The following is a 14,197-nucleotide window of genomic DNA, read 5'->3' as shown; positions in this document are numbered from 1 at the left end:
CTTTTGGGAAGTCTTACATTATTTACGTGTAATAAATGTAAGCGGTTCCCAAGCACCAAAGTATTCAAAGGTTTTCTTGCCACTTTATAATAAATGAGCTTTCACCTACTGTAAATAATTCATAAATTTAAATAGCTAATACATGCTTGAAGATCGATGGAAATCAGCTAATGATATGAAGACTTGAATTGATGAAGTTAACAACAAAATAATTTTGAGTCCATCGTAAAGAGTTTCAAAGTTCCATGCTACAAGTCAAACTTGCAACTTTGAGAACCATCATCATTTTGAGAAAGGATAAAAAAAAAATTGAAAAAATATAAAAACAAAAATAATATAGTTAGTGTGTTGAAAAACGATATCATAAACTGCAATATTGACACACAAAAAAGTCATCAATGTTACAAAAAATTCAAATCCTTGCTCTGAGCTGAAGTTAGGTTTAAATAGAGTCAAGTAAATATCGTGCCACGATTTTCCAAATCACGTCACGATTTCTCATCAATTTTCAAATTCTGGTTTTAGCGCTTCTCAAATTGTGTCATGATATGCTCAAATCATGTCACAATTTTTTCTTCACACTTACTACACAAAAAATTCATAAGAAAGAATACAATATTATTTAGTAAAAAACTACCTATTTAATATAAAATGCACAAGTTTTAAGTCAAAGTTACTAATTTAAACTTCTTACCATATGTAAATTCGCACATGATAAAAAAAAACTCTTTTAAATATTATTGTTGTATTCAATGAGATTATTCTCTCGAAACATCACTTTAGATTAAATAGAGAAAATCTCAACTGCTTGATCATCAACAAATTCTTATATATTGAACTGAATTTATAGTATGTCCAATGTCCTATTGTACTTATATACTTTTATTTTTTATTTTATTTCTCAATGTGTTCAACCAATCAATTGTTGGAACAAAATGTGTTTCACAATAAACCTTAATAAGTTTTGATGATAACAAGGTATTAAAAATTGTCAATTGGTTATTGCTAATGATTGTTCAAGTGTACAAGACCATATGCAAAGTCATTCAATGTCACTAGGTCTTGGAAGAACAATGGAGAGCAAAAGAATCCAAAGCATCTGAAGAAAACTGTGTCTGAAGCCAAGAAGTGCTTCTGAAGTAACAAAGTGCCCCTGAAGAAATGACGTCATCAGAAGCAGAAGTTTATCAGAAGCAGAAGATCATCAGAAGCACGATTTCATCAGAAGCTATATCATCACCAGAAGCTTCAAGTGAACAGTTAATTTAAACTGAAGATTCAAAGGAGCTGTTTTTCGTTTCAACCTCGTCTAAGAAAACGAAGAATTGAAAGGGAGGTATCAACGGTCATTTGAAAAGCACTGAGTATTTATCCTTCGTTATCAGAGTTGACAAAGTACAAGTGTACAACCACTACCTCCACTACTCTGTTTTTGTCTACGCTACAAGACAAGACAACAGTTATGCCTGCAGAAATGTTCCTTCAAGATGGGAATGAATTTGAAGTTGATTCTTCAAAGGACTTCACCCAAATCAGGCAAAAAATTACTGGTGGATGATCAAAGGAACTCAACGACTCTTTAGACGTGCTAAAAATCTCAACGTCTCTTTCACACCTCTATATAAAGGAGTGAGGACTTGAAGATTGGCAAGAGATATCAACACAAGTTAAAAGCGCCAAAACTCTGCCAAATTTGATTCTACAAAGCATATTGAATTTCTGCACTGATTTGATACATCTTAGAAATTCATAAGTCTAGAGTCTTTATTGCATTATATTGTGAACACCACTGATTGTATATCAAGTGTTCAAGTCAAACATTTTTCTCTGTATTTTTGTTTGAATAGAAGCCTCTTGCCTGCGTGCTTGAGCATTAGAAGACTCTTGCTTTAGTGCTTGAGCATTGGAAGACTCTTGCTTGCGTGCTTGAGCATTTTGAGAAGCCTCATACTTAGAGAGTATTGATCATTTGTAATCTTTGTGATTATTAGTGAAATCTCCTTGGAAGTGCAAGGGGGACTGGACTACTTCCGATTTGTGGAAGGAACCAGGATAATTGCTTGTGTCTTTCTTTCTTTTCTCTGCTCTGTTTTATTCTGCTGCATATCTGATTCTGAACATTACATCAGAAGCACTCCTAACCTGCTTCTGACGTATTATTAGAAGAAGAATTTTTTAGAGAAAAAGAAAACACAATTCAACCCCCCCCTTCTTGTGTTTTTCACACCTTCATCAATTACTACATATATATTATATACCCTTTCGTAACACACAAGAGGTAACACCCGCGTAAAATTGTTACCATTCTTCTTATACAACAAATTCTTATAACATTTTCTTATATTGTGAATTTTTCATCTATAACATTGTGATGAAAAAACCGATAGTCTAGCTCCCAGTCTCCAAAATATCCATCTTTTCCTCTACCTTCTTCTATTTCCCAGGCTTTTCTCAATAGAAGTTCTTCACTTGGAAGAACCCTATCAATGAGACGTCAGTATCTCAATCTTCGTCGCAACCTACGTTTTCGTGTTCTACACTGAACGATCATCCACGTCTTCCTTGTTGACGCAACACGAAAGCGTAGGCTAGCAAGCGCTAAATCTAGATTGAAAAGAAACAAGTTTGCAAACGACAAACTTGTAAAAATAGGGTTCTGGAATCCACCAGAAATTGAGAAAACTCTCTAAAATAATATTGAATGAATAAAAGTTGCATTTTATGCTACAATTGTTAAGCTTAAATAGGAAAATAACAAAACCATAATGGACAAAAAATAACAAACTGACAACAAAACAAACAAATAATAAAATTAAGCTGAAATCATGTATGAGGGTTTTCATAGTATTTCATTAGTATTTTGTTATTTCAGCTTTCTTAATACCAAAAATACTCGTACTCAATCGTGGTAGATCCATTTGATGTGTAAGTTTCTTTTTAACTTGTTGTTTTGGTCTTCTTAAGTCATTAAAATAGTAATATTAGACTAATCATAAAGGAGGTTATAACATGAGGTATAGGTTCAAACCTTATTGGTTCTATTCTGAGGGAAAAAAAAATATAATGTCGTGTGTTGCAAGAGAGAAAACTTCATTTAATGTCGTATTAAATCAAAAGGTTCACCTAATGAATTATTAGGTTCAAACATTTTTTATTTAATACGGTCTACAATCTACATTAACAAATTTAAAAATAAAAGTGATTTTCTCATTTATGAAATTATATTTAGGAAATGTAGTAACCACTTTAAAAATTTATAGTCCTGGTCTAAAATCCTTTCTCTTTATTCTCAACAAATATATATACATCGAATGTTTCTGGTCATTGTTAAGTTATGGTCTCTTGTAAAAGAAATCATGTTTGAAATCTCTGTAATATGTGTGCCATATTGTTTAAGGCCATATACTACATATTTCATAAATGGTCTAGTAATTATAAATACCAATTTCAACATAAAAAAACATTAAAGGGAGTAAAACATAACAAAGGACAAAAAATGAGCAAATTGATGAGCTAAAGACGATGACATTTTCATCAAACAAAAATGAGGAAAATGAGGAAGACATAAAAAAGAAGATGGAGTCTTAAAAAAGTTTCATGAGGAATATTATCGTAAAAATAAAAAATAAAAAATCAACGTAAGTGTCAAAGGGACTAAAACAAACCAAAGGGAGAAAACTCAAAAAGATGAATAATTTTACCATGACTAAAAGCAAATAATATATTTGCATTTACTAAAACAATCATAGAACAAATATCCGAAGGCTGACAATATACTTCTTAGGTTCAAATCAAATACAAATGTTTACAATACCAAAATACATTGCTTAATATTGTAGAACTAAATATTCAGCACTTGAAAGGGCAAAGCAAATAAATGTTCAACTAGACATATTCTAGTTACTAGTACCTTAAAGAAGCATAGCTAATGGATTCTTTCCAACAATTGAAACATCAAACAAAAAAATTCTCTCATCAATCAACTTAAAGAGACAAATATCTCCAATCTCCACTTTGCATGCTTTCATAAATTGTCTCCAACCTTTACCGAACCTACAGCCACAAATACTATCATAATAGTTCACTTTTACGTACCATGACTTTCCCCCCATTTTCAATTCCACGATATTTTCATTACATCCCCTTTTCATAAACTCCTTTGGTACACTCTGCAAATACAAACAAAAATATTATTTATTTATCATGTAGTTCTAATAACTCTATCTATATATCTAACCATATTTGATGTAATTAATCCTACCGGGGCATTGTTCTTCACCATAACCTTGAATGTGTTATGCTTCATCACATCAGGACCTTCTGTACAATACAGGCATAAACACAAAATGATATCACCTAATTTTTCTAATACCCAAAAAATTAAGAGATATTTAAATATATTTTTGACCTAAAAATTTTCAATTATGAACTAACATATAATTTATAGTTAGGTTTTAAACTAAAAAAAGAAACTGAATGCTGGATAAGTTAGGCCAATTACTAATTATTAAAAAGTCAACAACGTAAACAAATATGATTTCAAATTCAGAGGTATTAAAAATTAAAGATTAACGATATACAATTACAAACTTAGTCCAAGAACCTTATATAAATCATTCATATAACTTAGTCCAAGAACTATTTTAAAAGTTATAAATATTTCAGAACCCTCTACAATAATAAAATCTAAAAACTTTAAAAAAGTTAGAAAGAATACCCTTTACTTTTGGATGGCTCCTAGAAGTTCCTCCAATGTGTTCCTTCTTTACAACACTATTACCACAAGAGACCCCTTTTTTATGACCTTGTAATGGATAAAAAAATAAAGAAAAATAGATCTTAATCAAATATCAAATAAATAAAAAATTACAACATACAAAGAAGAAAATATAAAAGAAATACCTGGTAATTTCTTTGGGTTTGGTTCGTTTTTGGCACAAGTAATAGTAACATTGAATGAAACTGGTCTTCGTCCAATCATCTCAAATTTACAAACATCATCAACTTTCAAATTATATTTTTGTCTGAATAATTTCCATCCACCACTTATACCATGTTTTTTCTTGGTACCATAATACCTCAAACTCAATTTCACAGTCCTTTCTTTACCAACCCTTACTGTTGCAGTCCCTTTAAAATCGTTCAAGTGTTCTCTTGAAAACTCACATGGTAACCACTGTTTCAAATAATGGTTTATTAGAGATATTAATTAAAGCTAAAATTAATAGATACTTTTATATAGCAAACTTACCAAGTGATAGCCATTGGCGTAAGATTGTGTCATTGTAATTTCAAAAAAGGGATTCTCATTAACAGCTTCAGATGTTTGGTATTTTCTAGCCTTCTTCACCATTGCTACTTTGTTACTACCTGCAAAGTTTAGGCATTAACTATTTATTATACATTTGATTTAAAGAATATTTTTAGAAATACCAAAAATATTTTTTAACATAAAAAAAAAAAATCAAATATTTTTCCTACCAAAAAAAGTCACATATTTTTATATAAAAGTATCTACCAAAAATGATCTGAAAAGAAAACCAACTAAAACTGCTTCACAATGTCAAAAAAAGTATGCACTTTCAAGACAATTTTCTTCCTTAGAATTACAATCTTTCAGACAAACCATTGAATAAGTCTAAAAAAGTAATTATTTTTATAAAATAAAAAATAGAGAAACAGACATGCGTAAATCTTGCAACTGAGTAATTTCTAGAAAACATCATTTTTAATCTACAAAAAAAGAGAAAAAAGAGAGAGAAAAGTCACCTGAGAGTTTTTGTTGGGTGGTGTCAAAATCCATACTTACTTTTCTCTTGCCATTTCTTTGAGCTTGCTTTGGCATTTCAACACTCTCATCACTAGCTTCATCACATGATTCGTCATTTTCTTCACCTTTTTCAGTGGCTTCAGCATCACTTGATTCATCACTTCCTTTACCTTCTTCTGTGGCTTTAGCACCTTCATCAACATATTTGATATTTGCATAGTTTATTTCTAAAGTATTGGCACCAAATATCTTAACCTTAAAGTATGATCCACCAATGAATTTGAAAGTTAAGAGATATCCATATTTCAGAGACTTAGCAAAACTTTCCCAATTCTTTTGAAACCAAATATCACCATTTCTCTCCACCCAAAATATTTCTTGTTGAATACCATTTGGAAATTTAAGGAATATAGGGTTTGATATTCCTTTCCAATATTTCTCCACATATTTCTTTGGAACCCTCTGCAACAAAGAAATTCAGAAATCGGTATATTAACATTTTTTAAAACAATAGGGTTTACAGCATAAATGAAAACATAATATAAAATGTGCAATATAATTATTTGTAATAGACTTACAAGTTTCTTATCTTGCAATATTATTCTATGTAAATCTGGAACTTGTTGAAATGACATGATGTTAGTGAGTGAGTATTGGGCTAAGGTTTTAAGAAGTGAGGTTAAGAGTTAAAGATTTTGAATGTGAGGTTTTTGTCTCTGAAGTCTCAAGTGGGTATTAATTTAGTGACATAGAAATCAAGTGAAGTGTGAATGTTATTATGTTCTTTATTAGTTTAAGAATGATGGATTGGTCGTGTAGTGTCTTTTCATTTTAATTATCTTTTTTTTTTCTTTTCGGAAGCAATTGTATTTGTATGTATGATGAGTAGAAAAAAGATAGGCAAGTTTCACTAATAAAGAATCAATTGGGAAGTGAGAAAAGTAGCAGAAACTGAATTGCCCTAGCCCTACACTTATTGGGAGAAGAGTTTCATTGATTGGTATGTGTTATGAAGTAATTGTGTTTTGACTATTGGGTCTAAGCAAGCAGGTAAGTTTTCCTTATTGCATGTTTGGTTGGATAATTTGGTTTGAAGAGCAAATTAAGTTACAAATTTGTCTTCTTTGATTCACCATATGGTTACTTGAAAACCAAGACTTTATTATTTAGATTAGTATGCTAGCTAGTCAATACAGCTCACTTTGCTCTTGGATTTGAGTTTTGCATTTACTTCTAGGGTCCATTTCACATGAGGTGACAATGTAAGCTTGAAATAGAAACAACTTTTAATTTGCCACAAAAGTGGATTTGCTTTGTCATACTTTAAGTTTCTATTTTCTAATGTCACACCAACTACTCAATCAATTTCTTCTAATTTTTGTGATCTCAATTATGTCATTATTAATAGCACTCTAAAGTTGAAGTTGAAGGTCATCAACCTTACTTTGTTGCATTCATTTTTAACTAAATCCAGAGAATTTTTTTTTTTTCTGACCCCTTTTTAAAAAAAAAATTTAAATCTGACCCCCTTTGAAAAAAAAATATCGAAATGACCCACTTTTGTTTTGTTTTTTTTTTTTTTGTCTTTTAGCGCGTTCCCGCCATCTGAACTGGCGGGACTGGCCGCCGGTCTGACAGCCGTCGCGTCATGACGGCAGCTGGTTTTTTTTTTAATATTTTTTTGTCGTTCCCGCCGTTTGATCTGGCGGGACTGATTATTTTATTTTATTTTTCGTTTTTTCTTTTTTAAATTAAATAATGATGATGATGATAATAATATATATGATAAATAATAATAATAATGATAAATAACAATAATGATAAATATTTAATTAAAAAACTACTTTCTCCGTGGAAACCAATTACGCCAATGTAAACTATGACCACCCGTAGCACATAATTTATCTTTTTTATTCCGTACGGGTCGTTGGTGTTGCTCTTCCTCTTCCTCTTCCTCTTCCTCTTCATCTTCCTCTTCCACATCCTCGTCAAGAATTTCAGCATCATCGTTAGTTTCCATAGCGACTTCATTTTGCACTTGTGAAGCTGAGTTGGTCCAGATTTCATTAACGAAGTCATCGTCATTAAACCGTGCTGCCAGATTTTCTATGGTATTTGTTTGTGAATTTGGCCATTGAGGTGCATAGCTTGTTTGGGGATAGTTGACAAAGTGTGGAGGGGTTGGTAGGTTGAACGAGGAGTATTGTGATTGGTCTGGATAACTGGTTTGTGTGGTGTATTGAGTTGGATTGTAGTCATCAAATGAATAGTTTGATGTTCGAGAGCTTTCTCCATGATGACTTTGTTGAGAATAGCTTGGATATGGGATTGGGGTGTTATGTAAGATTTGGTTTGTGGGTTGTGGCGGTGATTGGTAAGTTTGGTTGTAGTTGTAGTTGGTGGATGGGTTAAAGGTTTGGTCAAAGTTAGTGGGTGGAGGTGTCATGAATTGGTTATAGGGTGGAGGTGTATTTGACCACATATTTTCATCTGGCACCGTATAAGTTTGTGGGACTGCAGGATAGTCACGCGGCAATCCTGGTAAAATTGATGCACATGCTTGCCTTGGGTTTGACAATAATACTTCTCTAGAAAGCCACAGATAATCTCCGAAAAATTCCCAATACCATGCAAAATATTGACGATTTGGATAAACCTCATGGTTATACCGAACGCCGTGAAGTGCTAATTGATGACGTTGGTTCCAGTTTTGGACTTGACGATGATGCTTATCTCCCCACGAGCCTTTAATTCTATCTTTTGACAAATTAATTTTGTGGAAATCTTTCAAATTTTCTGGTAAGGAAGGTGGGTGTTGCGGTAAGCCAAATTGAAGCCTTACTCTGTCTGTCTGATGTCTCTCGACAATCTGAAAACAGATGAGATATGTGTTTGCAGACCATATCTGGCTTTCTTCTTCGTTGCTGTAATTGAAGTTGACATAAGGCCTCCAGGAGAACTGTTTAAAAAGAATGAATATTAGTCTTCAATTGTTGACTAAAAAGCAATGACTAAAAGAAAGTGTAATACCTGATCATATGTCATGGTGTCGATTTTTAAACGCGTACATACGAGATTATGCCGAGGATTTTCCACGAATTTATTACCATGTTCTAGCCATCTAGTTAATTTTGAAAATGTTATAATTAGTAAAGTCTGGATAAATTTATGTAAAAATTAATAAAAAAAATAACATTTATTTTACTTACATATTTGCCAACGGAAGTTGTGCATGAGCTTGTGGTGGTATCCTTGGCACGGGAGCTAAGCATGACATTCTTGACCACGCCCATGCTTGCAAGAGAATTGTGCACCCAGGCATTTCGATATTGCCATATATTGCACCGTCACACAAGGATCTATATAGCGTGGCCAAACAAGCTGAACCCCAACTATACTGTCCAACCTCCTCAGGTGATTTATCCAACAATTGCAAAAACGACAAATGTACAAGATTACCACTATTATTAGGCATTATTCGAGAGCCTATCAAGTATAAGACATAGGCTTTAAACATATGTAGAGTCGTGGGGGGACCTGTCATACCAACACCGTTGATATATTCTTGAAGCCATGATAATCTAATACTCTTCCCGTCATGGCGAGAGCTTGATGGCTTACTTCCTAATATAGGTTCAACAATCTCCCACCCAACTTCTGTTTTACCGGTAATCGGTTCACCGTTAACCTTTAAACCAAGGAGCATATGAACGTCTTCCAACGTTATTGTACACTCGCCCGATGGAAAAAGAAATGTGTGGGTCTCCAGCCTCCATCTTTCACATAACGCGACTATCAAACGATTATCAACGTTATATTTGTTTAAATTAGCAAAGTCCCACAATCCGGCTGACCTTAAGCTATCTTCAATGGTTGGGGGCGCCGGGGAAATCTTGCGATGACATCGAACTCGAAGGTAATGTTGGTCTTCGTTCTACAAAATATTAATATTGTTAATAATTGAGTCTTACTAATTATACATACATAATCTTAATAGATTTGATATACATAAATAATTAAACATAAATAATTTTAATATAATTAAGTTTCAATTAAAATAAAATAATAAACTTACATTAATAGTTTCTGAAATATGACGAGATCTATGTTTGTTGCCTAAATAAAGGATGTCTCCCATCTTTAAATTAGAAGGAAAGAAAAGCTTAACTGTATGCTATTTCTCACAAGGAAAGAATAAATGTTAGATTGAGAGCAATTGAAAACTGGTGTGTAGTGTTCAACCACAACACTGATTTTATAGAAGAAGAATTGAAGATTTATGAATTAATGTTCACAACAGGTTAGCTCAATTATTCAGTATGGTATGGTATAGTCTTTTCAACAAGCATGCATCAATTGTATCAAGAATCTTGAATTTGTAACAGAAGCCAGTGTACGTTGCAGAAGCTGCCTTGCATTGCTTCCATTACCGCCATTCCAAACGGCGGGAATGACCAGTCGAGCCAACAAAAATCCAACACGTGTCCCTTCCGTCAGTCAAAGCTGCTGACGCGCCTGCAAGTGCACTGTAGCGCGTGCTGGTTTCTGCGCAACTGTCAGCCGACGCGCCTGCAAAGCTGCAGGAAACCCATCCACGCGCCTGGAAAGCTGCAGGAAAAGACTTGGTCCCGCCATTTCAACTGGCGGGAATGGACTGGCCACTTACAACGCGACACGTGGCACGCGTGTTCAATTTTTTTTGCATGCAATTGCCTATATATTTTGGACTCTTATTGTTAATAGTTATAAACATACAAATATTTTCAACGCACACAACAACAATGGCACCCACACCAGAGAATGTATTTTTCATTATCCACTATAATGGAAAAGTTTCAAGAAATCAATTTGGTTCATTTTTTGAAAGTGAGCAAAGAAAATGTTTTTATGTTAGCATCAAAAGCACCATTGATCATTTGAAAAAAAGAATAGAGCAGAAGCTACATCTCACTGAATCTCAGGTGATATCTAAAATTATATATCGAGCACCACAAGCCTTCGTTCAAGGTCATATCCAGTATAATGACATCGAAATATACGACAACGATGACATTGCAGATATGTTTGCAACTCACAAATATTTTAATGCGGTTGGTTCCATTGAGTTATCGGTTATTATTGAAAACCGGGAGATTTCACAACATCATCAAACACCACAACCGCGTCAAACACCTCAATTGTTTTCACAAACACAATATGAGTTTGAACACCCATCTTCATCACAATAATTATCATACACCCAGCCGTTCTCACAAACACAATATGAGTTTCACCCCCCTTCTTCATCACAACAATTACCGTACAACCAACCGTTTTCACAAACACAATATGAATTTGAACCATCATCTTCACAACCACAACCGCAAACGCAAACGCAACCACAAACACAAACCCGCCTAGAAGATCTTTTCACTCGTCAGTTTGAAGACATCCCAGACACCATTCAAGATCAAGAAGAAGAAACTAGTAGTGAAAGTGAAAGTGAAGAAGACGAGGCACTTGAGCATGATGCAAATGAAGAAGATGAACATGAAAACATAAATGAAGAAGAAGATATTTGGAGGAACATTATGGCTGGCACACAACCACAACCACCACTGCAGGCAGTGCCGATTAGAGCCGCTTACTGTCCCCCGTTGCATATGCGTAACGTTGACGTTGTTGCATATGATGCTTTGACTACCGACGATCACTGGAATACGAATGTTCCTGTCGATGGGGCTATTCAGGAAGGAATGACATTTCACAACAAAGAAGATTGTTTGCATGCAATCAAGTCTTTCCACATTCGACAATCGCTGGATTACGATGTTATACACTCAGATCCAACAAGATATGTCATTCAATGTACACTCGAGACTTGTCAATTTAAGTTGAGAGCTTCCTTTAGAAAAAAGACTGGCAAATGGAAGATTGGGACCATGATGGGTCCACACAATTGCACATCGACTTTAATGTCGCAGGATCATCGCAAGCTCAACTACAAGCTTATAAGCCAAAGCATCAAAACACTTGTGCATGCGGATGCCTCGGTAACGCCAAAATTGATCATTGCGCAAATTAAAGAAAAGTTTAACTACACAACCACGTATCGAAAGGCGTGGTTAGCAAAGAACGCTGCCATCGAATCTATTTACGGGAAATGGGAGGAATCATATAATGATCTTCCGCAGTGGTTGAATGTGATGAAGGAGACGATGCCAGGGACCGTCTTCGATTTAAAAACGCAGATTGGCGAGAATGGAGAGACACAATTTCATCGTCTATTTTGGGCCTTCTATCCATGCATCAATGGGTTTAAGTATTGCAAACCAGTTGTCCATGTCGACGGGACGTGGTTGTATGGCAAGTACAAAGGAACATTGTTGCTTGCGGTAGTACAAGATGGAAACAACAAAATGATTCCAATCGCCTTTGCGCTTGTCGAAGGTGAGACAAATGAGGGCTGGAGTTTTTTTTTGAAAAATCTAAGAAGGCACGTCACAAAGGGAATATCTGTCTGCATGGTCTCCGACAGACATGAATCAATTAAAAGCGCATTCAATGACCCAAGGAATGGTTGGCAAGCAACTGGTTCAGCTCATGTGTACTGCATTCGACACATTAAGCAGAATTTCATGAGGACAATCAAGGATGGAGATCTTAAGGATGTTGTCAATAATATGGGTAAGAATATCATGTTACAGTTTTTTTTATATCGTCTTATTATTAAATAGGTTCACTATCTAACTAATTGTTTTTTCTTAACATGCAGGATATGCCCTAAACGTACCCTTGTTCAATTACTATCGTGGTGTAATCCAGGAGGCAAATCAGCGTGCATTAGATTGGGTGGACAATCAACCTACTATAGGCTGGCATGTCTCTTTGCTGATAGGGCTCAAAAAGCGTTTGCAAGGGTAGGTTCCGGAGATTTGTTCAGTGAATATTGCCAAAATGCGATTCAGGATGACATTGTTAAGTCCAACACCCATCATGTCGAACAGTTTGACCGAGAAAGGTATACCTTCTCAGTCCGTGAGACCATCAACTACAGGGAGGGAAGGCCAATGGGAACTTTCAAGGTGGACCTACGAGCGGGGTGGTGTGATTGTGGGAAATTTCAAGCTTTACATTTGCCATGTTCTCATGTCATAGCCGCGTGTTCTTCATTTCGCCATGACTACACAACCCTTATTCCACCTGTGTTCAAAAACGAGAGTGTTTACTCCATCTACAACACAGCCTTCAAAGTAGTCCACGACAAGAGTTATTGGCTTCCATACGACGGTCCCGTGCTTTGCCATAATCCAAACATGCGAAGACTAAAGAAAGGTCGACCCAATAGTACCCGCATACGGACTGAAATGGACGAGGAGGTGGTGGAGAGGACTCCGACACCGAGACGGTGTGGGTTGTGTCGGCATACCGGTCATATTAGGAGAAATTGTCCGAGTTTAAATAATCGGTAGTTAATAACGTTATGTATTATGTGTTCAAATAAATTAATATATTTTTATCTATCATTATTATTTGTTGTGTTTTATTTAATGTAAAAAAATGCTATTTGTTCAAAAAAAAATGTAAAACGATGCTGCCAAAAAAATAAAAAGAAAAAACGAAAAAAATAAAATAAAAAAAGGAGTCCCGCCATTTCAATTGGCAGGAATGAGAAAAAAATAATAAAAAAAAAGGACGGGCCAGTCATGACACGACGTGTGTCAGACCGGCGGCCCAGTCCCGCCGTTTCAGGTGGCGGGAACGCCACTAAAAGACAAAAAAAAAAAAAACAAAAGTGGGTCATTTTGGAAATTTTTTTCAAAAGGGGGTCAGACTGAAATTTTTTTTTGAAAAGTGGGTCAGAAAAAAAAAATTTCGAATCCAGAGGGTTCCCAAAAAATTTGTGGAATACCAATTACCAAATCCAGAGTATTTCTTAGACTCTCAAAATGGTGCTCAACATAAAATAATTTTGTCAAACTTATGAGAATAATCTTCAAATTTGTAATGGAACATATGACTTTTTTTACATATGGAGTTAGGTTGGATGCCAAATAGTCATTGCAAAAATTAAACCCGTTTTTTTCTCCTAAAAACGAGACACCATATATTATTGGTTAAAAAAAACTTTCTTCCATATATGCCGATCTATTTATACTATTACTACCTATACCTCTTTAAAAAATTTCGCGTATCCGTGTACCCGTATCAGTATCCGGGCTTCATAGCTCTTTTCATATCATGTTATGATAATATATCCTCCGAATCTTCGTTTTCTCTTTTTAATAGTTGATTTAAAGTGGATGCATCTAAACCTGATGTGTTTTATGGTCTTTTGCTCTCTTCCTATGTGTGTCTCTATTTCTTACAACTTAGACATTATCATCTCTCAATTGTCGATGTGAGAAACAAATTACACATGTTTCGGTTCGTAGGTCAAAAAAAATC

General features: G+C 34.6%; 3 protein-coding genes across 3 annotated transcripts; 1 reads left to right on the top strand and 2 right to left on the bottom strand.

The window, feature by feature from the left end:
• Positions 1–3,772: 3,772 nt before the first annotated feature.
• On the bottom strand, positions 3,773–6,681 carry LOC112418291 (B3 domain-containing transcription factor VRN1). Its single transcript, XM_039832500.1, has 7 exons — positions 6,349–6,681; positions 5,770–6,232; positions 5,252–5,370; positions 4,903–5,176; positions 4,718–4,804; positions 4,262–4,320; positions 3,773–4,169 (listed from the first exon to the last, which is right to left on the bottom strand). The coding sequence occupies exons 1-7, from the start codon at positions 6,403–6,405 to the stop codon at positions 3,912–3,914; spliced, it is 1,317 nt and encodes a 438-aa protein (XP_039688434.1). The 5' UTR covers positions 6,406–6,681; the 3' UTR covers positions 3,773–3,911.
• A 929-nt stretch (positions 6,682–7,610) lies between these two features.
• On the bottom strand, positions 7,611–10,405 carry LOC112417636 (uncharacterized). The gene is made up of 5 exons (XM_039830088.1): positions 10,286–10,405; positions 9,846–9,944; positions 9,625–9,704; positions 8,801–8,891; positions 7,611–8,729 (listed from the first exon to the last, which is right to left on the bottom strand). Exons 1-5 carry the CDS (start codon positions 10,403–10,405, stop codon positions 7,611–7,613), a joined length of 1,509 nt encoding a protein of 502 aa, XP_039686022.1.
• A 146-nt stretch (positions 10,406–10,551) lies between these two features.
• Positions 10,552–13,221, top strand: LOC120578006 (uncharacterized). Its single transcript, XM_039830086.1, has 4 exons — positions 10,552–10,881; positions 11,014–12,436; positions 12,525–12,631; positions 12,718–13,221. Exons 1-4 carry the CDS (start codon positions 10,552–10,554, stop codon positions 13,219–13,221), a joined length of 2,364 nt encoding a protein of 787 aa, XP_039686020.1.
• Positions 13,222–14,197: the final 976 nt, after the last annotated feature.

Source organism: Medicago truncatula, chromosome 1 (assembly GCF_003473485.1).
Source record: "Medicago truncatula cultivar Jemalong A17 chromosome 1, MtrunA17r5.0-ANR, whole genome shotgun sequence".
Taxonomy (NCBI): Eukaryota; Viridiplantae; Streptophyta; class Magnoliopsida; order Fabales; family Fabaceae; genus Medicago; species Medicago truncatula.
This window is presented reverse-complemented; position numbering and strand designations above follow the sequence as displayed.